Source organism: Phyllostomus hastatus, unplaced genomic scaffold, assembly GCF_019186645.2.
Source record: "Phyllostomus hastatus isolate PE091 unplaced genomic scaffold, TTU_PhHast_1.1 phas_contig_29, whole genome shotgun sequence".
Classification (NCBI taxonomy): Eukaryota; Metazoa; Chordata; class Mammalia; order Chiroptera; family Phyllostomidae; genus Phyllostomus; species Phyllostomus hastatus.
Genome location: NW_025333835.1, coordinates 39,638,727 through 39,663,768, shown reverse-complemented (window position 1 = coordinate 39,663,768; position 25,042 = coordinate 39,638,727). Strand labels below are relative to the sequence as shown.

The window sequence follows — 25,042 nt, the reverse complement described above, 5'->3', positions numbered from 1 at the left end:
GAGGCTAGAACATGCTGAGCTCTAAAAAGAAGGTGTTTGCTGTATTAGTTTGTCAATTATTTGCCGTATAAGAATATTCTTAGCTTGAAAATTGAGTACAGAGAGATGAATGGATGGAATGAACTTATGAAAAGGAAATGTCTCATTAGTATTCTCAGCTGTGCAGAGGCCCCTAGAGTTATATTTAATACAACACACACAACCTCCTGCAAGACGATGGCTCCCCTCCCCCTGAAGCGAGGCTGGAATGAAAGACAGAGTCCTCCCTGTGACATGAAGAAAGGATATGAGATGGGAAATCATTCCAAAGAGCGAGGGAAGGAGTGCTTATTAGTTCACTAGGGCTTCCGTCACAGCGCAGCGCGAACCTGGTGGCCGTTGTCTCAGTTCTAGAGGCTGGCAGGCCGAGACCAAGGGGATGGCAGGGCTGGCCTCTCCTGAAGCTCTGTGTTCTGTGCCTTTCTCTTGGCTTCTGCTGGTGTGCTGGCAATCTCTGGTGTTGCTGGGCATGTCGAAGCGTTACTCTGATCCCCGCCTTCACCTTCACGTGGCTTGTCCTTGTGTGCGTGTCTGCGTCCACATGTCTCCTTTATGCAAGGACACTGGCCGTCGTGGGGTAGGGCCCACTCTAATAACCCATCTCAACTAATTGCACCTGCAACAACCCTCTTTCCAAACACGGCTGCATTTTGAGACACTGGGCAATCGGACTTCAACCTACGAGTTTCGGCGGAACACAATTCAGGCCATAACAAAGCCCTAAGGGGGTTTTCCAGACGCAACCACTGAGGAAGATCCAAGAGAAAGTTCTGTTATTTCTCAGTGGGAGAAAGGAGTGAACTTGGAGCTTAAAATGGAACCAGATCTGCCTCTTCATTGAAGCCCACTGAGCTTCCTGGGGCCTGTCAGGAGCTTTGCGGGGTTGACCGCAGCATCTGAGATGATGCAACAATGGCGAGTTCTCCGGTCCAGGTCCAGAGATGCTGTGTCCCAGCCACAGCTGCTTTTGAGTTTTACAGTTGCTGGTCCTGCCTGGGTAGAACAGTCTGAAGAGAGCACCTCCTGCTGGTATAAAGGAGGAGGTGTTTGAGCATTTTATTGAATTTAAATCTGCAGGTGGTCCCTGGAACCATTTTCTTCCTCTCCTTCCTGCTCTCCTAAGGGGGTTTTCAGATTTTGTGTACACATCTGTACACACTAGAGTTGGGTGTATGTGAATGGTTACTGTTAACCAGTCACTGTGACTTGGGCTTGGAGGTCATGAAAAATAAAGTGTTCAGAACATTTTAAAGTTTTAAAAAATGAAGTTCTCAGAGCATTTTCTGAAGAGTAGAATAATATGGGGATATTTTTCCCAGCCCAGAGAGCAAGAAAATTTAAATAGTAAGAAGGAGCAGGCTATTGTCCGTGTTTGCAGGGAAGGGTAGGCAGTTCAAATAGGGATTTAAATACAGAAGAAGGATCTGATTTTCATGAATCCCGGGAAAATGTATCTCTGATCACAGAGGTGCTGCCTTAGAAATGGTGTAGCTGTAAAATCTCAAACAGACATTCAGCCAGGGAGGTACAAAATAGAATGTTTAGCAAAGGAACTGTTGTTTTTTGCTTCCTTAAGGAATAGGTCAACCCCAGAAGAAGCTGTGATGCATTGACTTTGAAGACGGACAGCCAAGGTCCCCTACCCCTGATTATGTCCTTGCTGGTTTTGGGGACAAATGGAGGTCATGAAAAAGAACTTTTATGTCCTCTTTGCTCCCTCCAAGACACAAAAGCATACCCTAATGCTGTGGACTTTCACACAGCCATCAACGAAGCCCATGGGACCTGACTCAGAAGGTCTGGTCTGAGTTCCAGTTCTGCCAATAACAGTGTGACTTTGTAATCTTTGCTAACACTTGTCACTTCCCTGGGCTCATCTATAAAATGTGGAACAACACCCACCACCCAGGACTGTTTTGAGCTGCCAATGAAATTGTTCACGTTCAAATCAAATCACGTACGTCAACGCACCCAGGAGGCTAGAAAGCACCTCTGTGTGGGTGAAGGTTGGTAGTAGGTGGTGTTATGAGTTTATTATTTAGCATTGGATTTACAATTACTCTACTTGGGAAAGATAGCAATAGATAAGCAAAATGTAGTACATTCAGACAATAGAATATTATTCAACCATAAAAAGAAATGGACTTCTAATATAGGTTACAGCATGGATGAACCTTGAAAACATTATGATAAGTAAAAGAAGCCTCCACAAAAGATATTATATTGCTCAAATCATATAAAATGTCCAAAATAGGCAAACTTGTCGAGACAGAAAGTAGATTACTGGTTGCCTAGGGCTGGGAGAAATGGAGGGATTGGAATGATAGCTAATGGGTATTGGGTTTCTTTTTGCGGTAATAAAAATGTTTCGAAATTCACTGTGATAATGCTTGCACAACTCTGAGTAGATTAAAAGCCACTGAAACGGACCCTTTAGATGGGTTAATTGTATGGTACAGGAATTATACCTTAATACATCTGTTCCCTGAAAAACAAACAGCAGCGATTGGAATTACCAAAGCATTCTTAACATGAAAGACCATCTTTTTTTCTTTGTACTCATTAAAGATTCTTGGATCCCTCTGTTGACAGTAATAGTTATGAGCACTTGTAAACTGGGTATTACTGTGCTCAGCATTTTATCAGCATTCTCTGTTTCATCCTCACAGCACCAGGTTTTGTACCTGTTTTAGAGATCCGTAACAAAAGCTCAGAGAGGTTAAGTAGCTTGCTGTAGATCACACAGCTAGTGCGTTGCCAAGCTGGGGCTTGCCACCAGGCAGATGGACTCTGCGGCCCACATCCTACCGGCCACCTCCTCCTGTCTTCATTGAGAGCGCGGTCCAATGTCTGGAACTCTGTTCTGTCTCTGTGAGCTTTCATGAGGTTTAAGTGGCTGTGGTTGATCTTATCTAAACATTGACCATGTAATTTATCATTAGGAACTTTTTAGAAAAGCAGAATCCACTTTTTGGAGAGAAAAAGTTATTCAAGAAAGGCGTAAACTCGGTACCAGCAACTCCATCTGGCTTCGCCGCCCGGAGTGTGTTTTGGTGCGGAGATCCTGCCCGGAAGGTGAGCGGACGGATCTCAGCCTCCCTGTCTTCTACCCGCCTCGCTGGAAAACCAGAGCTTCAGGCTTGACTGAAAAGACACCCGTTTTCAGAGGCGAAGGGGAGGTGGGCTAGGATGACATTGCTGCACGGTTTGGGGAGCCCCCTATGGCTTTGTGACACACTTGGCGCGAACATAAAAGACTGCACACGCGGCACGCTCGCAGTCTCTGCGCACACGCGCGCCGTGGCTTTCCCCTTTGACGCGGGGTCGGAGGCTCTTTTCCAGCTGTGCCGCCAGAATAGATTAATTTTGTCATTACTCTTTCTCAATTTCCGCCTTTGACCAGAAAAAAAAAGAGGTTAATTGTGTGCCACTTCTCAGGAGAATGAGGTATCAGCATTTTAATTCCTGATATTTTACGAATTGTGGGCAGCTAATTAAAACTTAAAGATTAGAGGAGCTATTTTGGCCACGAGGCCATTTGGAGGATTGCAAAGGGAAAAGAACAAAGGGCTGTCTTTTCTTTCTGCTCCTACAGCTTAAATGAAGCTTCGTGCTGAAATGGAGCCTTGCATTGTTTTACATACTGGGTATTCATTGCATTGATTTTAATTTAAATTTTGTAGCAAATGGTACAATACATGAAAGCAATTAAGGGGTTAAGATGGGGATTATTGGGGATCTTAAATAGCAAGATCTGTGGCTGGAGGCTCCATTTGACCCTTCTTGACTTCTGAGAGACATCTTAAAGTCAGACAGGAACCCCTTACAGATTCTATTAAATGGCCTTAATTACCATCTCAGAGCTCAATACACATTTAGATTTTCTCTCCTGTTCTCGCTCCCAGTTAACTGTTTCAGTTGCTCCATAATGGGGCCTGCCACAAGCATTGGGCTTTTTCTTGGCTCCTTTATTACTGGTTCATTCACTTACACTGTCCTTCAGATTCTACATGTAGGTGAGATCATGTGGCACTTGTCTTTCTGTCTGACTTATGTCATTTAGCGTAATAACCTCTAGGTTCATCCATGTTTTTGCAAAGGGTAAGATTCCATTCATTCTTCTTTACACCCAAGTAATATTCCACAATACGTGTGTGTGTGTGTGTGTGTGTGTGTGTGTGTGTGTGCGCATACCACCACGTTTTTAATTCCGTTGTCTGTTGATAGGCACTTGGGTTGCTTGCACAGCTTGGCTGTTGTAAATAATGCTGCAGTGAACATGGGGCGCACATATTCTTTCCAATTAGTGACACATAATCTTTGAACCTAAAAAAGATTTTAGATGAATGCAGACCAAACTCTAACTCCTCTTATTTCCCAGATGTAAAAAAAAACCCACCCAAGACCTAGTAAGATAATGCAGAACCCCCTACTCAAGAGCCCTAGACCAGGATATCAAATCCCGTGTTCTTTCCCCAAAAACTGCACCACAGCACACAGGACAATGAAGAGTATTTCTGTATGAAAGGGGTAGTTTGTTTTTATAAACTTTTTTTGAACCTTTTGGTTTACCACATCTCACCCATCAAACGAAATGGAGTCCCGTTCCTGTCCCTGACGTGAGCTGGGGGACAGAGATGAAAGAAGCACCGCCTTAATTCTGACAGGACGTAGGAACCACGGGACCTTAAACAAATGAGCACACAGTTCGACGGGAAAAACTTACAAGGGAGAAAGCCAGTGAGAGTCACTTTGGATGGTTTTCCACGCATCTAAAGCATCCCTTTGGCACGTCATAGATGTTGTACTGGAAATGCACAGCAGGGATTTTCAGAGCAGTGCTTATGGGCAGGTTGGGTGGGAGGGTCGTGGCTCCTGCCCCTTGAAAGCCAGGGACAAGCATCCCCCAGATGAAAAACAAATGTGCTGGCACTGACAAGGGTGTGTGCTGTGTTGGTGGAGGGTCTCAGCCCAAGTTAACAGACAGCAAGCATCTACCTGCAACAAAGCTGCTAAGCTGGCCCTGAGAAACGAACAGAAATGGTGCAGAAGGGTGCTTTCCAAACAGTTTGAAGCATTGAAAACAGAGTGTCGATTTGGAACAGACGATTTTGGCTGACGATTAATTAGCGAAGCATCACATTCTATAAAAACAGAAGAAGTTGCACCATTTGCAGTAGCGTCATATTAATTTTACACCTCACAAACTTGGCTTTGGATTAGGATAAACGAATGTTCATTTTTGCTTTGACTTTGGTAATGAGTTTACTAAGGAAAGACAAACAAGATAGAAAGAAAATGCTGACCTCGTGTATGCACTCTCAACACCACTCCTTTTACAGGAAACAAAATAAAACAAAACCAATGTGTAGCTCATCAGTGACTCTGATCATCAGGAAAGTCAGGGCCTCCCCTTGATAATTACGTGAGTGATTTTTAAGAAGAGAATAACGGGTATGTGCCTGCACTGGTTTCCTGGGGCTGCCAGAACACACGATCACAAAGTAGGTGGATTATAACGACAGAAATTGACTCTCTCACAGCCATGGAGGCCAGAATTCTGAGGTCAAGGTCCAGGCAGCCTGCCCTCTCTCGAAAGGCTCTAGGGGAGAATCCCTCCTCATCTCTTTCAGCTTCTGGGGGCTCCAGCCTCTTCCTTCATGAACTTTCCTTCTTGCACTCCTTGTATCAGCAACATCACAACGATTGGGCTCAGGGCTCTCCACCTCACTGCTCACCGCCCAGTTCCGATGTTCCTGCCGTGCGTTCCTACAGCCCCGTCACTTTCTCCATCTCACTGTGTCCACGTGCTGTGAGCGTGGGAGCCACGGCTCTCTTCTTCCTCATGACCGTGAGCCTGATGCCTAGGGCAGTGTCTGGTATACAGCAGGTGCTTAGCAAACCTTTTTTTCAATGAATGAGTCAAAAAGGAAAGAAGGAAGGGTGGGCAGATGGAGGGCAGGAAGGTCAATTTATTTGCTACGCGCTAGGTGTGCTGACTTGTTTAACTTTCCCCACAACCTGATCAGATGTGTATTATGAACACCTTCTTCATTTTATTGAGTATAAGTGGTGAAAATAGAGCCTCAGAGAGATAAACATGCCCAGGCTGCTTTAAATCTTCTTGGAACAATTATTTTAAAAGAAGGAAACTAAAAGTGTGTATAAAATTGGCAGTGGTAGAAAAGTCTGAAAGACCAGGGATTAATGGGGTTGTCTCTGAGCTGTGGATTATGCTGTTCAGTTTTTGTTCTTGCCTATGAGAATGATCTTCTTTTGTATTTTTAATTTTTCAATTACAGTTGACATTCAACATTATTTTGTGTTTCAGATGTACAGATAGTGGTTAGACATTTATATAATTTACAAAGTGATCCTCTGATAAATCCGGTACCCACCCGGCACCATACGTAATTATTACAATATTACTGACTATATTCCCTCCTGAATGATTTTGTCAAATAACAACATATTGAAAAAGTGAAAGCCAGCTGTGTTTTGGGCTGGAGCGGGGTGGTGCTGCGGGGGGAGGCGTGTCATTATCTCCTACGAGAAGGGGGAAGGTCGAACGCAGGATGGACCAGGGCTGTAAGACCAGGTTAGTTTAATATTCTCCACGGCTTGGGGCTTGAGGTTAGCGTCGGGAGTCAGATGAGTTCTGACTGCGGCTTCTGCTTGTGGGATGAAACTGGAATTATGTTCAGCCACCGATGGCACACTTTGCTTCTCTGTCCAGCAAGGGTCAGAGACAGTCCGCGTTTTTGAAGTTAGGCCGTCTAGTTCAGGCAGCCAGTTCGGCTTTTGAACATCCTGGAGAGGATGTTACTCTCTCCCTTTCGTCGCCCTCAGCAGCCACTGGTTAGTGCTTCAGAGCGGAAAAGAAATGCCGGAAAGAAATCTCCCTCAGGGCTCTTACTGCTACTGAATGGGGATACTTATCTTTATGCTTTTAGCTTTCTTTGTGCTAAATCTTATTCAGGAGGGTGAATGTGTAGCTCCCAAAGGTTTTCTGTTAGGCTCCGATGTATTTATTTATGTTTCTTTGACAACTTTAATTGTAGGGTCGCACAGAAAATCAACAAAGTCGCAGTGTGGTGCTGGGCCCACGTGCTTTCTCTCCCAGGTGGATTGATCGGGGGCTGGGTGCCTGGTAGTGTTTCCTGTCCGGTTTATCTACCAACAGCCCTCGGAGCTATAGCACATCACATATTCTGGAGATCTGAGTACCTAGGGAAAGGAAACAGAGCTTTGGCTTCTTCTCATCAGCCTTCATATGCAGCAGGTACCTCTCCTTTGCTCGGCAAGATTCTGCAACGTTGGCTCTTTCTCTCGCACTTCAGTGAGCGCCTCCCTCAGGATTTTTCTTTATGTTAAACTATTTAGATATTTCCTTAAAAGCTTAAGTGGCAATCACCTTCAATTTGCTTTCTTTTCTTAGATGAAGTTAATATATAAACATGAAGGAAGAGCTTCTAGTCGTCAGCTTGTGAGCACTTTGTGGACAGAAGAACATAGCCGGTCACCAGTAGGTGTATCTGTGAGGGTGAAGGGAAGTGGATGGGAGGGGTCTTCCTGAAGAGGGCCATTGAGAGGTGCACAGTCTCCAAGGAGCCTCAACTGGGAAACAGGGTGAGTGCAGTCTCCTATCACAACAGCCCTAGGGCCATGTGCAAGGAGGCTTCTCCAGCAAGAAGAGGAGCCACACTCAGGGCCTATAAAGAATTCAGTTCAAGGGAAAAACCCAGAAGGGGAAGAGGGGGATAATTTTCCCGGAAAGAACCCCGCCTACCTCCCAACTCGGAAGGAAGCAAAGGAGCTCCCCAGATCTTCTTCCCAAAGAGATGGAGGGGCAGGTGAGTCAGGGGACCACCTGGGTGCTCAGCTGAAGGCTTTATCCTTAAAGGCCAAGTCCTTCCTGTTCGCATTCATGAATTCATTTAATAAATTTATTGAGCACTTTCTGGCTGTCCATCTGGAACTGTTGAGTTGGCAGAAAGAGGGGAACGAGTGGCTTTTAAATATGAGAAGCTTGAGACAAATATGAGAGGAAAAAGTGTCTATATCAGAAAAAGAGAGCTCACATTCTACTCATTCTCATTGCCCGACATTGGGGAAGAGCACTGGACCAGGAGCCAGGACGCCGAGGCTCTGCAGCTGATGGACTTCGTGGTGAGTTATATTTGACTCTGGGTGAGCCTTGGTGTTCGCAATGGAAAATTTAGGTCTAAAATGAATTTTTAACTTCTCATCCAGATCTATAATTTATGAGATGATAGGGTTTAAAGAGACCATGAATGGAACTAACTGTAGAAAAAGAGCAACTTCTGGTACTACTGGAAAAATACTGACTTTTACAGAAGTAGGCTCCCCGCCGCCCAATTTGGGATTTCTGATGAGTCGAGGTAGAATTCTTCATGTCACTAGAAAGCAGCTAAGGCTTACGATGGTGTCTCCCCGATTTCTCTTCGGCGTCTTCTCCCCGTCCATGTGACCTGCACCAACTCTCCTCCGAAACTCAAAACTTGGAGGGCGTGTCGAGGGTGACCTGGTTGTGAAAAGGGAGCGAGCTTATGAGGTTTGATGCCCACGGTCACCATTTTCCATCTGTTACGAGGTGAACTGTGTCCTCCACACTAAATTCTCTGGCCAAGTCCTAGCCCCAGTGCCTTCGAAGGCCACCCTGTTTGGAAATACGGTCATTGCAGATCTAGTTGAATTACATGTAAGGTGAGGCCGTGCCGGAGTGCAGTGGACCCTGAACCAATGTACTGATGAGGAGATTTCAGTTGTGCGGCCAGCAGCCGTGGAGCTACCGGACGCTGGAGCGAGTCTTGGGACAGATCCTTCCCTAGCATGTCCAGAGGGAGCATGGTCCTGCCGACACCCTGGTCTCAGACTTTTAGCCCCCAGAACTGTGAGACAAGAAATTTCTATTGTTTAAGCCACTCTGCTGTACTTTGCATTCAAGTAATAAAACAAGGAAAGCCCTGGCCGGCGTAGCTCAGTGGATTGAGCGCGGGCTGCAAACCAAAGCATTGCAGGTTCGATTCCCAGTCAGGGCATATACCTGGGTTGCGGGCCAGGTCCCCAGTGGGGACCACATGAGAGGCAACCACACATTGATGTTTCTTTCTCTCTCTTTCTGCCTCCCTTCCCTTCTCTAAAAATAAATAAATAAAATATTAAAAACAAACAAACAAGGAGGCGTTGGTCTGAGGTGGTTTGAGGGGGCTTGGTATTCTACATAAGCAAACCAGAACCTAAGCCAGAGTGGATTGTTGTAAAAGCCTCTAGGTTAAGAACAACCAATCACAAACAGCCAATGACGCATTGCAACCACTACAATGCAACCACTTAAGCTATGGCCAATCAAATAATTTTATTGCTTTGCTTCCACATTTTCTCTCCTGGCTCCTCTCCCCTGGCTCCTAACAACTTCCAGTTTGGGGTTACCCAATTCAAATCCATGTTTGCTCCAATCAACTCTTAAAATGTTTAATATGCTTCAGTTTACCTTTTAATTACCACAGCCATAGCAAACAAACTGTTAGACCATCTGTGCCATCTTGGACAAATCAGACAAATTCTACGAGATCAAATTTACTCCATAGAAATGAAAATTTATAAGAAAGTTTATTTTGTTTTTAAAAATGTGCTTTACTAGCTAACCCTTCACCCTCCACGGTTCTCAGTCCCCACATGTACCATGACTTTGCTTGGTCACTTACAGCTTTCTTTTTCCTGGGGTCTTCAGTGGGGACAAACATGTTTTCGCCAAAAAGATTGTTGCTCTCTTGCCATTATTTCTGCCTCTTCGGATAAGTGCTGATCTGGCTCTCATGTCATCCTGCTCACGATAAAATCCATTTTTGTGGCACAAACAGACAGTTGGTTTTTATCAATTCAATAGATTTTGTGACTGTAAAAATATTATGTTATTGTAACCTTTTCTTATAACTGAAGCTAAACCAAAGTCACCAAAAAATTATCTTGCTTTGTCTGTTTTTCTGATACAAGAAGAACACTTTTGAGAAACAAGAAATGTGTAACAGCAAAATTTAGTTAGTAGGCAGCTTGTTTGCCATGATTTGGAAGAATGAATTTCCTTTCTGTAGGTTACAAAGTGAACCTGAAGTTCAGAGTTATTCTTCTGGGCTGTGTGTGTGAGTTCATGCACGTGGCCTATTAACAGTAACGGAATTAGTGCGGATGAAAGTCCATGAGAAGGGGTCACGTTCAAAGACAGTGTCAGACAGACATCATGGTTCATGGCTCTCCGACAGCACCTAGGAGACAATGAGCCTCAGATTCAGGTCAATTATTTTTTGAAGAAGAAGATTTATTTTATTCTTATTTTCAATGGTAGAATTTATTTTGGCCAGCTCTTGAAATGAATAAAAGCGGTTCCAAATCTTATTGCTCATAGCTTCTGTGGCTTATTTAAGCTTTGTCCACACACATATTTATTGTAGTTGATGGTGGAGATTCCTAAATTCCAAGGCTAAGAGAAGAGCATACTTGTAAACATAAGAAGTCATGATTTCATTAAACTTGCAGAATCTAAGAAAGAACAGTTCCTTCCACTTGGGGGTGGCAATATTTCATTATGGGCAAGGATATTTCCCATATGCTAAAGTTAGAAGCACCGATTTAGTTCCTAGAAGGAAACATATTATAAAAGACCTTATAATTATAATAGATTCTTGGATTAGGTATGTAGATGTGCATAAGCATGAATGTGTGTGTGCACATGTGTGTATATTAATTAATAAGCCCTGAAATACAGATTCAGTGGAGAGAATTTTTCAGTGTCTTGGTGGAATTTTCCACCCGCTTCCCGATTATCCATTGAGAAAGAGGCAGTGAGGGGTATGGACTGAGAAGGTGCTGGTTCTCCAAACAAACAAACAAACGAACGAACAAACAAACAGAAAATGACATAATGGGTCAGACTGGAGTTGTGGCAGTGCTGAAATGTGAAAGGCTGACAGTGGCATCAATGGATTATTTCATGGAAATAATAATAACTATAGTCACTGTTGAGAACCTACTGTGTGCCAGGCTCTGCTGGGCGAATTATGTAACAGTGTTTTACCCTTATAGTTCAACGTAGTGGGTATTGTCATCTCAGATTACGGATGAGCGAGGATAACCATGTTGTCCAAGGCAGGCGGCAGGGCCCGGATCTGTGCCATGCCAAAGCCACGGTGACTTCACCACTTGCAAATGTACTGCTACTCTGTGTAATGTCATTATCATGAGTTCCCACCCTTCTAAATTTTTTTAACTTAAAAAATTTTATACTTATAATATAAAATAACTACGCTACATACGTCCATGGATCAAAGTTCAAAATGTGCAAAAGCGTCAAGGGAAAATAAGTCTGCTTTCCTATCTGGTTTCCCAGCTTCGTAGGCCCCCTTGCAGCCACAGCCCCTCAGCTGGTTCCCTGTGCACGTTCTACACATTCACACGCAGATAGACTGTGTCACCCCGCACCCAGCCCCACCACCCCACCCCCACCCCTTCACCTGACGGGGTGTTAGCACAGTGAAATCGCAGTTACGTGCCTTGCATTTTTCACGGGACAGTAAGCATTTGGTAATCTTTCCAGACCCCAAACATTCTTAAGCACACCTTTGTCAACTCCGGTGGATCTGTTAGCACTGAAGTTGTCTACAGAAACCTCTACAACCTGTTGCAAATGTGTAAAAGGTATTTGCTGGGTTTGATCAGACCTGAACAGAATGGGGAGCAGCCCCGCGGCTTCCAGGATCCATGTTTTGAAGCAGAAGCAGGAGCAGCTATATTACTTTCCCAAGTCAGTCCAGAAATCCAAATCAAATACCCGTCACTGGGATGAAAAATAACGAACGAAATGTTCAAACAAAAATTGAAGGGCACACGTTGCATAACAAAGAACTGAGATGGCCGTGTAGATGCATGATGTAAAATCTGAAACTAAAATGAGTTTGGTGTATAATACGGCCTTAGGGATGACAGACTATCAAAAAACGCACGCGGCAAGAAAAAAATGCACCCAGCGGAAATACCAGAAGCCACACAGCCCATTCCTAACCCGTAATTCCTCTGAAGAACAATTCATACCACCAAGAAAAGAAAAGCTCTTAGATCTAGAAAGCAAAACCCTCATCAGTACAGATGCCCAGCATTCAGGAAACTATTTGGACACAAGGGAAAAAATAATCTCTTTTCCCCATGACGTGGCAGCAGAGGATAGATCAAAAAGCCCCAGAGAGAGGAGTCCAAGGGAACCAAAAAACAGGCAGGATTTTCACATCCAGAGGCCCGGAGGAAAGAGCAGGCAACTCCTCCTGACCAGCAGAAGAGAGATGCAGATGGTTTCTGGGTATTAATCTCAGCAGCAGCTCTACAACGTTTGGCACTCCATTCGGTTGCTCACCAGGCTTTGAGCTATTTTGTCCCCCGTTGTAGGAAAAGCCAAACTGGTGTCCTATCTGCAAAGTTTTGCACACACACCCTGCATCGCTCACTCACAGTTCTCTAAAGCATCTAATTCAGTCCGATCCATGAACACACGTCAGGTCCTTCTTACGTGCAAGATGGCGCTAGGTGCTGAAATGCAAAGTGAAAGTTCGCAGAATATCTCTTTTCATTGAGATTCTTGCACCGACTGTAAAAGAACAGGGTAAAATGAATTGCTTTCTAAATCAAGCACTTTTCTACACTCAGATCCTTTATTTAGCTCTGTGATACTCAGCTGTCATAGACGGATTGCCCATAGAATGTCCGATGGATTTCAGAACGTTCCTTAGAATGGTCCTCGATTTTACAGCTTCCATTGGCAACAAGTGGTCTCAATACACGTGCAATATCTCCCCTTGCATTCTGTTATACAGTTTCTTATTGAAAACTTTTCCTGTAGTAAACAGGCAATATTTATTTATTTTTTATTTTTTTGAAGATTTTATTTATTTATTTTTAGAGAAGGAAGGGAGGGAGATAGAGAGAGAGAGAGAGAAACATCAATGTGCAGTTGCTGGGGGTCATGGCCTGCAACCCAGGCATGTACCCTGACTGGGAATCGAACCTGCAACACTTTGGTTTGCAGCCCGAGCTCAATCCACTGAGCTATGCCAGCCAGGCAACAGGCAATATTTAATGACAACCAAACCATGATCCAAAACCTCCTTGTCTTATGTCCTTTGATCTCCAATTACTTACACCTCCTTCTCAGAAACTCATCTTGAATTCTTCTCAAAGCCCTGATTTTCTTATAAACAATTACCAGGGTGGGTGTTTATTACCTTTGGACTTGCACAGGAATACAGGTGGATGCACACATCTTTCTGCTTCCTTTCTCAAGAAATTTGAGATACGCTGCAGAAACCCACACGTTGGCAAAGGGATGAAACAGGAGTCTCAGAATCCAGGAGCATCAGGCAGGGAGAACACCAAGCCAAGGGCTGCGTGAATCGGCGGCTCGCCACGGGGGCTGCATATTTGGCTCCACGCTGCACAGCTGGCAAAGGCAAAGAAAGAAGCCATATTGTAAGAGTCACAGGGTCTAAGAGCTGTGAAGAAGCAGAGCTTTTCTGGGTACGGAGCCCTGAGAGAAATCTCTCCCCAGGATCCTCGTAAAAGTAACATTGGGAAGCATATTAGATGACATGAAAAAGCCTCAGAAGTTTCACATGAGGTTTTCCCATAACGTGCCTTAATGTAAGAGGGTGGCTGCTGCCAGCGGTAATCCAGTGAACGTGTAAGGCTAGGGGGAGCCGTGCGTTCTCGGCTTCAGCCAGATTCCTCTGTCAGGGTGAGAATTTCTTAATTCCGTTTTGACCTGCTGAGGGCTTTCATCTGGGGCAGCGAGATGAAAACAATTCATCTAAATTAGAAATATTTTATTACAAGCAGCACTTCATTATAATTCAGATGGGATGACATAGGCATGGGACGCAAGCCTAGTGCAGAAACTGGCATAGAGAAAGAGATAAAGAAATGTGAGTTTCTGCCCTGGCTGGTGTGGCTCAGTGGATTAAGCACCAGCCTACAAACCAAGGGGTCACTGGTTCAATTCCCAGCCAGTGCACGTGTCCTCATTGCGGGCCAGGTTCCCGGTTGGGGGCGTGTGAGGCAATTGACCAATCTATCTCTTGCACTGATGTTTCTCTCCTTCTCTTTCTCCCTCCCTCCCTCTCTCTCTCAAAATAAATAAAATTAAAAAAAAAAGAAATGTGAGTTTCCATGGGGTCCCTTGGCATAAAGCACTTCTCTGGACAAGGCGGTGAACTTGGCAATGCAGCCTAGGGAAGAGACCATGACCTTGGAGTCAGGAAAACCGAGCTCAGTCACAGGGATGGTTACTGAGCCCTCACAGCCTCCACCTTCCACTCTGGGGAAAGGGAATAGTGCCCAGTGGGTAAACCACCAGAAACAGTACCCACCAAGCTTCTAGCCTGGCGCATGGGGCAGAGCAGCGACTGAATGCCTCAGGCTGCTTTCTTGCTCCGGAAGTGACAGAACCAGGCAATACATGGGAACTCAAAAAGACCACGAAATCCGATGACTTTGATGGAATCACCTGTAGCCACAGCCTGACCAAATCCAAAGTAAATCTTTTTATCTTCCTGAAAATCATTCGATCCTTCCCCAACAATTCTATCTCAGGTCAAATAACCTATACTCTTCCTACCCTTCCTCACCTACCCAGCATTAGCATAATTACTCTTTAATTCATGTTCTTTCTTTTGCTCTCTTTCAAAGTATGGGGCTGCAAACTCGATATTTCCATGGGATAAATAAAGAATAAGTATCCGCTTTCATGGGGGATGATTGTGAATTTGGGGAGTATAGCACAGACGGAGGTTCATTTATTCAACAAATATTTTTAAAGTGCTCATGATGGGCCTGACTATGTGTCTTCAAGGCTAACGGGGTTGCCCCCTTGTCGAAGCCTTTCCCTTTGACCTTGTCAGCCTTCCCCTGCAAGCCCAGGGGAGCATGAGAAAGGTGGGCAGCGCACTGTGTGAATTCCTGCATTGTGGACAGGCAGATGGGTGGCTGATGGCCGGGGCATCCTTGGGAAGCACCAATGAGGCCCTGAGTAGCTCTCTAAGTTTTCTGTTAGGGAACTTCGAGGTTTGGCTTGTGCTGAAGTCTTAAGGTGTGAGTCATAGATCCATCTGAGAAGCTGAACAAATCTGTGAATCTTCTTCATGGAAAAAGACCCCTACTAATTCTCCATACAACTGTAGGGTGTTCAAGGGCCCTCTCTATCTGTCCTGTTACACAGTAACATTCCTGTTTATTGTTGCGATTGGAGCAGACTAATGCAGATCCCAGAAGAAAGTTCCATAAGAAAATAACAGGGGATGGAGATGGGAGAAACATCCCACTTTAGGGCTGCATTGTCAAAGCTCTGTGAAAGAGACATGGGAATTGAAGTTCATTTTAAACGCCATAAAGATAAAACGCTTGCTGGGCCTCTCTGTAGAGGTCTTCCTCATAGAGCCCCTGTCTTTCAGAGGAGTCTTGACCTTGAGACTTGCTTTCGCAGCAGTGAGCGAATTGCCCTCTTCGCCCGGAGATGAGTGACATCAGGAAAGGCGAAGGCTGGCGAAGCATCGCTTTAGCGGATGTGCACTGCACGTCTGTTCCACAAGCCAATGCCGTCTGTCCCATAAGCCAATGTGATCCCGAGGTCTGAACCGGAGCCGGACTTAGTCGGAGCTAACAGACGCAAAACCGCTGTGGCTGCTGAGCAGAGCTCAGGAGCTAATTTTTTAGCTATCTTTACTGAGGAACGTTAGTTACATTCCATTGTGGGAAACACTCAACAAGAGGTCAAAGAGCAAATGCAATTTTCCTGAAAAAGAGTGACCGGGCTGATGAGAGGACTTGGAACTAGGTTGACTGAAGAACAAATGAAAGGGATTGAGGAAATTTAGTTTAAAAGCCGAGAAGATGGGGGAGAAAATCCTAGAGAAAATGGACTGCACCCATTCTGGGGGTGGGGGGGCTACAGGGGCTTGTGGTGGAAGCATTGGTGGGTGAAATTTTCACTAAATATTTATATTTAAATTTACATTAGAAGTATGTTAAGTATTAAATCCTATTTAAAAGAAAGAATTTCCTAACCCTTAGAATTAGTCCTTGAAGGAACCTCCTTACTAAAGGTGTTTTAAGCAGACACTGGTGATACCTTATCAGAATAGTGAGGAGGAAATTCGTTGTTGGCAGCAGGTGTGAGGCCAGTGGTTTTTAAACATTCTTAGTAATGTAACAAAGTCCTTAAAGGGACCCTGAACATAACAGTGGTGTTTATTAGTCTAAACTGATTTTATGTCGTCACATGAATAACATTTAACTTGTATAAAGCCAATCATTGCAATGGCAAGGCTTTTCTGATGAACATAAAAATGTGAGGATCGGGAATATTTACTCATCAACTGTTATTAAGGTGCCACTCTTTGGCATTGGAAAGACAATACGATTAAGTATCTTGGCCTGCTGGACAAACGTGAGGAGGCAGACAATCAACAGCTACTTCCATAAGTTAGGAAATCTGAAACAGCGGTAAGCGCTATGAAGAACAAGTCACACTGCGTGGCGGACAGTAGGCAGCTGTGGGCAGACCCCGTAAAGTGGGTGTTCTGGGACGACCTCTCTTAGGAGCGAACATTCGAGGTGAAACCGGAGTGACAAAGAGGCCCTTGAGCATGAACATGGCAGGCAGAGGCCGTGGCGGGACAAGGTCACGGTGGAAATGAACACGTGTGAGTGACAGAGTGACAGCTGTGCTCTGCTCCTGCAGAGCGAGAGGAAGAGAGGGGTGGGCGAGGGACAGAGGGTGGGGGATCTGACGCCCCAACTCTTCTCAAACTGTCCGTGGTGAAGAACTTTAAAGCAGTTTCAGCCACAGGCCAATATGGGACCCAACATGACTAGTTTGCAGCTAGTGCTTCAAGGTCATCACCGTGCAAGTTTGACAGCCCCCTCCCTCCACCCCCAACGGGACCCCGTCTTCCGAGAGATGAGTTCACTGATCATGTGCTTGACATTGTGGCAATGTCAAATTGTGATGACAGTTTCTGAGTTCTGACTTGCACTTTCTCTCCTTACTGTGGGTACCCTCACACAGACCAGGCGCACGTGTCTGTGGCTCTGGGGACCGCGCCCTGAATGGTGCCTGGAGAGGACCTGGGGTTTCACGTGAAGGGCGGTGGGAAGCATGTGCAGGGGAGGCGGGGAGGAGAAGAACCAAGGACCCATTACAGGACTGTGGTGGCATTCTTTGCTAAGATGGAGGTGATTTACAGAGGGACAAACCTCCGGGAGGCGAGAGCACGGCTTCCTCTTGGAACACATTAAGGAGAAGTGTCTAGACGTCCAAGCGAGACAACGAGGAGGAAGTTAGACACAAGCATCTGAAGCCCACACCTGAGGGCAAGGTCCGGGTTGTAATGTTGGGAGTCATCACAGCTTGAATCTAAAGCCACACGCTGGGTGAGTTATTTAACAAGTGTTGTTCTGGAAGAAACGATACCCCAGGACCTCGACCTGGGGGTGTTCTGACACGAGAGTGGCTGACTCCATCAATGAACGCCAGTGTCCAAGACCTCTGAATTGGATGCTGTGGGACCAGAGCATCACGAAACGTAGACTTAGATCCCAAAGGTCACAAGGTTGGCACAAGGGGGTAGATAAATACACATGGAATGAGTGAATGAGCTCCACAACACCTTCCGATTCTGAGATACTAAAATTCGAGTATTATTCAAGTTTCACATCCATGACATAATAGTGGGTTGAACAGCAGCCTCCGAGAGGCCGTTCCATGCCTCAGAAACTGTGGACGAGACCTTGTTCGATAGAAGCGTCTTTGCGAATGTCAGATCTCAAGATGAGACCGTCTTGGATTACCCAGCCGGGCCCTAAAGCCAATGGCAAGTATCTGTATAAGGGACACACCGAGGAGAGACGCAGAGGGGAATGAGGCCAGGAGACTATGGCAGAGACTGGAGGGCTGCTGCCTGCAGTCAAGGACACCCAGGAATGGCAGCAGCCCCCGGAAGCTGGAAGAGGCAAGAAGAAGGCTCCTCGGGAGTCTTCGGAGGAGAGAGCGCAGCCCCCCAGGCACCGTGAGTTTGGACTCCTGGCCTCCGGAACTGTTATCTTAGGCCACCCTGTACGAGGCAGTTCGTTAGGACAGACTGGGGACGCTAACACCCGTGGAATCTTGAAGCTGGCTCTATGCCGACATTTCCTCTGGAGCTGTGTTTTCTTCTGACCTGTTGACAGTCACCTGTGCACGGTAGAGGGGCCTAGAGAACCTACGAAACAGGCTGAAGGCTGGCTCCCGCGCTCAGAGATTCTGCTTGCCCGGGACTGGGGTACAGGCTGGCTCTGGAGTGCAGTGGGAGCGGACAACTATCATTTAATTCGTCACAATGACTGAATGCCACGGGGTGGCACAGAACTGCGTGGGATGGCCACAGCTATCCCAGCATGGTTGAACCGTGGGAAATCACTTTGGGAATAACATCCCATATCTTTAGGCCCTGGTGTTAAGTGTGCTGGGGAACTGTTTGGGCCAGTCTCACGCCAGCAGTGCGTGCAGGCACAGCTGGGGCTCAGGCCGTCCTGCTTCCACCCGAAGGGGTGGACGGGCTCCCCTCACTGGACCCAAGGCACTAGGGGAGGCATTGCTTTCCAGATCGGCGACCTTTAGCTTGACTATAAATCAAAAGACTTCACTCGCAAGCCCTTGCTCCACATTGTTTCACTGCCTTCCTTACAGTCAGATAACGATGACTTTGAACTTCTGGTGGCGTGGTGTCTCACGTAATTAACAAGAATCTGCAGGCTGGATGTGCCGAATGGGAGAAGAGTATGTTACTATTTGGGGGGAAGAGGCTCCCTAATGGCAGAACAAAGCTGTTCCTTGTACGTCAGCCCTGAATAAATGTTTCTTTATTTCCGAAGTCGGGCGGCCTGCGGTATTGGCCTTTCCAGCGCATCAGGGCGCAGTCAGGAGTGGATTGTCGTTAGCAACGCGTGCTTGTCTATGAGGGGCCTTTGACCAGGAGCTCACTGCCGCTATTGACTCCCGGGGAAGTCTGCGGTCACGGGCTAGGCTGGAGCACATGATCCCAGATGATGAAGATAGCTTCACCCTTTTGAAACAAAGCCAGAAACTCTATCTACCTCATTGTGCACTTTGGGTCATGTGCTGACCATGAGGATTTCTCTAACACTAATCCCCCTAATGACGGCTTCTCCCAGCCCCTGAACAAACCCCACGAGGCCCTGTGGTTGGCTCTCCAGGCAGAATAAAGGCAGCCCCGTGTTTGGCTTTTGAACTGAGTTCAAGGCGATTAAAGTCATGGGCTCAGGGGGAAAGGCGGGGGGGCAGTTTAGAAATACCAGCATAGTACGTGGTGTGGCTGGAGCGCTCTGCAAATTAACTCCATTAGACAAAGCCTGATTTAATGGGGGGAAGAGGGTGAGAAGCGCTACCCTCATTAAGCCCGGCTGTTAGAGGCGCTTCTAATACAATTAAATTTGTTTCAGTTTGGATCACATAAAATAGCCGGTGCGTGTACACACGTGCACAGGCGTGGGTTCTGGGATTTTTATGGGCGTTTTTTAAAGAGGAGAGGAGCAGACCACAGAACAAAAATATACAAGAAAAAAAATAAAAAACCGAAAATCGAAAACTGAGTGAATGCTCAAGTGCTCCAGTGGAAGAGAAGAAAAAAGCGAGAGAAAGTCCTCCTGATTATAAAGCCATGAGCCCCCTTCGCTGGGGGCTTCTGCTCAGCTGCCTGGGCTGTGCGGTCCTGCCCGGAGCCCGGGCACAGTTCCCCCGGGTCTGCACCACAGTGCACAACCTGGTGACCAAGGAGTGCTGTCCGCCGCTGGGTGTGGACCCGGCCAATGTCTGTGGCTCTCGGGAGGGCCGTGGGGAGTGCAAGGAGGCGCAAGCCGACACCAGGCGCTGGAGCGGCCCTTACACCCTGCGAAACCGGGATGACCGGGAACGGTGGCCACGGAAGTTCTTCAACCGCACCTGCATGTGCACAGGTGAGGAAGGCGCTTGGGGACACCTGGCCTGCTGCAAACTTAATGGGGAGGGCCCCGCTGGGGAAGGAGCCCCTTCTAAGGAGCAGGCGAGACCACTGCGAGTGTTAGAGCAGTCTTTGAAAGGCAAACCAAGTTTGCCCCTCGTAGGCGGCAAATTAAGTCAGGCTGATGTCTTGGTTACATTCTTCATACCCTCCAGTACGTGTGTTATGGCATCTAAAGAAACAGTCCTCGGGCCAAGCCTGGCTATATGGACTCATGCCAGCATACCACGGGCTTGTCTGTTGGAAGCTAAAGCGCTCGAGAGTCAGCTCTGGAAGCCAGAGCAAGCCCGCTCACGACAGATTCCGTGCCCTTCCCTGAAATGGGTCTGCGCTTGTTGAAGAGGGGGTGGGCGAGGCTGGCACTGGAAGACAGGCGTCGCAGGCAGGGTTCTGTGGTCCTAGCCACAGCGTTTCTAGGGAGGTGAACAGGTCTCAAGCAGGCTAAAGATTATTATGTCTGGGTTGTCCCTTGGCCCAGGTTGGAGAGACGTGGCAGGATGGAACTTTTCCAGTGACCCGGGGAGGGGGGACTGTTACCAGGCGACAGTGGCTTCTTTCGCTCTTACTTGGGTTTGAGGTGGGCATTTCAGGTTTGCGCGCTGCGTCTCCTTTTGGCCTCGGTCTCTCTAGTTACCTGTCTCTTTGAAATCTGTGTGCAGCTCCCAGTCCTCTGGCTCCCCTGAGCCTGCTCCCATCCTCTTCGGCAGAGCCCCCCTGTGGTGTTCAGTGGCCACGCTCAGCAGTGACAAATCTCAAAGACTGGCAGGGCATCGGGAACACAAACACCACAAGTGACCACTTCAGCAAAGCCCATGGACACTGTTCTGCACTGCCCAGCTGCCTGAGAGCATTCCCGTTTTAAATAATGCTTTCCTTAATGTTCTTATATGATACAGGAACCTAGGAAAATACAGATAATTGAGCTGTGTTAAGGGTATGAAAGTAAACTAAGGAAATGTCCAAAGGATTGTGAAGTTAACGGAGGAATGATACTAGTTTTTCTAAACATTAACAGTAATTCTGGCTTTGTAATCATTTTGTAGTCGTATTGTTAATTCCGTGAGTCAAAGAAACTGCTAGTTTTGCCATGAGTATTGATTGTGACAAGTTTTTAATAGCATATTGAATTTCATAGTATTTATTTTTCTCTCATAGCATTTTAGTTTTTCTCATTGAGCATTAGCTTCTAGAGACATTATCTCATAGATTTTTCATGGCTTTTCTGTCTAATGAAAAGCAGCAGGTTTCATATTACTTTTGGGACTAGAAACTGCACAACATAGTACTTCTTTGTCTGTGACTCAAAAAATCCCTCCAGAACACTGATTTTCGGGTCCGTCAGTGTTAGAGTATCACAAAATACAAAGGTTGGAAATCTCCCTGTTATGGAATCTTGAGACGGAAGGTCTTAGGGAATCAGATATAACTGTTCACTCTTCTTATCACCATCTACTTTATCTTTTTGACTTGTCACACGGTTTTGTTTTTTTTTTAAATGTGGGGATGGAAAGAAGAGAGAATGGCAGAAGAGGGGACAGCTGTAATCTCTCTTTCCTGAGGGAACACTTATAAATATTTCTCTAGAAGTGACAGTAATGTAGGGTCACAGTGACCTGTACTCAAGACATGAAAAGGACCCCCTGCTCTGAGGAGGACAAACATGCCCAGGAGGCAGAGGACCGGATGTAGGTAGGGCCCGTCCTGTAAGTCCAGGCTGTAAGGACCTCATGTGTCCATACACGTCCACAAGCCAGTCAGAGGAAGCAGGGCTTCCTCAGGGTGTGTGGTCTCCAACTCCAGCCATTGCCAAGGCCATGGCTGCTTCTGAGATCCCCTACCAGGTTATGGCTCACCCCTGTCCTCCATTCGTGACCATAGTTGTTTCCACCCCAACTTTGCGTGGCTCCACTCATGTCGGGCTGATGGTCTTTTTCTTTGGGTGTCAGGGTATCAGGTTAAATCCTTAGTGGCCTAGCTGGAAAGTTATTTAGTATACACAGTCATCACTGTGATGTGTCCTCTGTCCCAAAGCAAGACATAATCGAATCCTGTCTTTCAGTGTACTCCCCTTAAACAGCGAGTTGCTTGCCTTCCTACGGTGGCTTTTTCATGGTTGAGGAGCCAGTCTTCAGAATTTAAACCTTATCTTGAATGCTCCAAAGCCCTCTTCTCTGGTAGCCTCATAATTACTTTGCCAATAGGACCCCTGGGATTCTTCTGGGGTCACCCAGAATTTATGGGTTTATGGTGGAGCTGTAGATTAGATTTTGGCAAACGGACTATTGATAGCCTTGAACTTTGTTAAGTCAATGGGCACATTGACTTAAAAATAAACACATCATTCATCTGTTGCTGGACATTTAGGTTGTTTCCACATGCTGCCTATGGGGAACAGTGTTGCAATGAACATGAGGAGCTACTATCTCTCTGAGAGTCTGATCTCAGTTCCTTTGGATACGTATCCCAAAGTGGGAATTCCAGCTCATGTGACAGTTCTGTTTTTAAGTTTTTGAGACACCCTCATACTCTTTTCTATAGCAGTTGCACCATTTTGCATTTCCTTCAATAGTGGGCAGGGTTTCCAATTTCTCCACATCCCTGACAAGTGGTGTATATGTGCAACAGAATACTATTTAGCCTGAAGAACAGAAGGCAACTCTGCAACATGTAACAACATGGCTGAACCTGGAGGACATCAGGCTAAGGAAATAAGTAAGTCGCGGAAAGACAAATACTGCACGGTTCCACTTACATGAAGTATCAAAATCAATCAGATCGAGCAAGATAAGTTCGAGAGTTCTCTATTGTATTGTACCTACAATAGTGTATTGTAGTCCCAGAAATGTGTTCAGAGAGCAGATCTCATATTAAGTGTTCTTACCACAAAAATATTTAAAAATAAAAAATTAACACACCACAGTTTCTGTGATCTTGAAGTTGGTAAAAGATTTTAGCCTGTTTAATTAAAATAAATGCAGACTCTGAAAGGGGAAATTATGTGCTCAGATTCTCTATAGAGGATGTCTCTGTTCTCTGTGGGTTTAAATTGGACCCGAATATTATTGAATTTAATTGTCAAGAAGCGCTGAGTTTCAGGAGACATTAGCCATTCACTTTACAAGACATACCTGCCAGTTGGCATTTCTGAGACTAACCAGTTGCAGCTGTGTCTTGCGACTTTTGAAAAACATGCACACCAAATAGGTTTTGAACAATTGTCTGAGAACTTCTTGTTTGTACAAGTGACTAAGTACCCTTCATTTTCCAATCTCTGAAATGGGGATAATGATGAAACCACACTTGTGAAATCCTTTTGAGCTCCGTAGATGAAAGGCCCTATGTGAGTATAAAGTATTGTTATTAAAATAATAGAATCTCTAATTAAAAGGGATAGGCTGTCTGGAGCTCCTTATAAATTCACTAATCGGTGGTCTTTAAGCTTGTTTAGTCTAATAGCCTTCAGAGGTTGAGCTGATGTAGTTCGTGCAGGAATGTGCATTGCTTGGTCTCTCTCAGTCTCCTTCCATTTTTATCCCAGTCCTTAGTAGGTCCTGGACGTTGTCCTTTTAAAGTTAATTTTTGCTCAGGGACACCCTCAGTGGTAGAGAGATTGGTATTTCGGCATCCTTTACTTTTTTCTCTTTCTCCATTTCTAAGATAACCCTAATTTTTTTTCTTGTGGCTATCGGTAGATTAAGGGAAGCAATGAACTCATGTTAAATTGATGTAAGGAACTAGTAGGAAATCTAAGTTAAAGAAATAAACATTTTGGCCCTGGCTGGCGTAGCTCAGTGGATTGAGCGTGGGCTGGGAACCAAAGTGTCCCAGGTTCGATTCCCAGCCAGGGTACATGCCTGGGTTGCAGGCCATAACTCCCAGCAACCGCACATTGATGTTTCTCTCTCTCTCTCTCTCTCTCTCTCTATCTCCTTCCCTTCCCTCCCTAAAAATAAATAAATAAAATCTTTAAAAAAAAAGAAAGAAAACTTTCACTGCCACAGAAAGTTAAAAAAAAAAGAAATAAACATTTTGCGTGCTAGGGTTTGACATTGCTGCACCTTTCCATTGTCTTCAGCCCTTTACACATTTTTTTAGACCAGGTTGAGAAGCCAAAAAATCAAAACGATGTGCAGAGTTTCAAAGTATTTTCTCTGAGACATGGTGAAAAATGAATTTTTTAATTGAATACATTTCTGGGTCATAGGTGAGTTCAAATCCAGACAAATGCTTTCTTATTACATTGCTTCCACACTGCTTTGCAGGGGGCAACTCCAGCTTTGTGCAAAGAGACGTCTTGGTTCACCATAATTGGGAAGCATTCCTGGCCTTCTGAGTCAGAATTAATTGTCTTGCCTTTTGTTCTTCTGTGATGCGTGGCTGACTCCTCCATTTTCACTTTCCCGCTGTCAGACGTGCGTTGATGTTTTGTTGTGCACACGCCTTTCGCTTAGCCACATGCCCCAGGCGAAGGCCCCCTGCCTCTTTATGTCTGTGTCCCCTGGTGCCCAGTGCCTCTTATCCAATTATGCATGGGTTTCTGCATCATGAACCCAACTGATGTTCACTTAGGCCCGATTACATCAGGCCTTCAACCTACAGGGAGGGAAAAAAACCTTAAACAATTCTTAGTTGACAGTGTAGTGGGTGAGTAACAAGGTACTAAAACAAATACTCATGTGATACTACTTGATAAGCGGTAGCGAGTAATACTGGTAATAATGACAATACGGAGCTTCCTCTTTACCACTGTTCTAAGGGCTCTAATATATTAACATGCCTGGGCTCCACAAGAACCTTATGAAGTCGAACTTCGATCCCAACGAGACAGTTTCGGAGAGCTGAAGTCCAAAGTTACGAAGTGTGGCACTTCGTGAGTGGGCAGAAAGTCA

The 25,042-nt window shown here is 45.7% G+C and overlaps 1 protein-coding gene across 1 annotated transcript in view; it reads left to right on the top strand.

Moving 5' to 3' along the window:
- Positions 1–19,464: 19,464 nt before the first annotated feature.
- DCT (dopachrome tautomerase) overlaps positions 19,465–25,042 on the top strand; it is a 32,300-nt gene continuing 26,722 nt past the window's right edge. Inside the window, exon 1 of the mRNA XM_045838886.1 lies at positions 19,465–20,109. Coding sequence (XP_045694842.1) covers positions 19,815–20,109 — 295 coding nt within the window. The 5' untranslated portion in view covers positions 19,465–19,814. The remainder of the gene's footprint in view (positions 20,110–25,042) is intronic.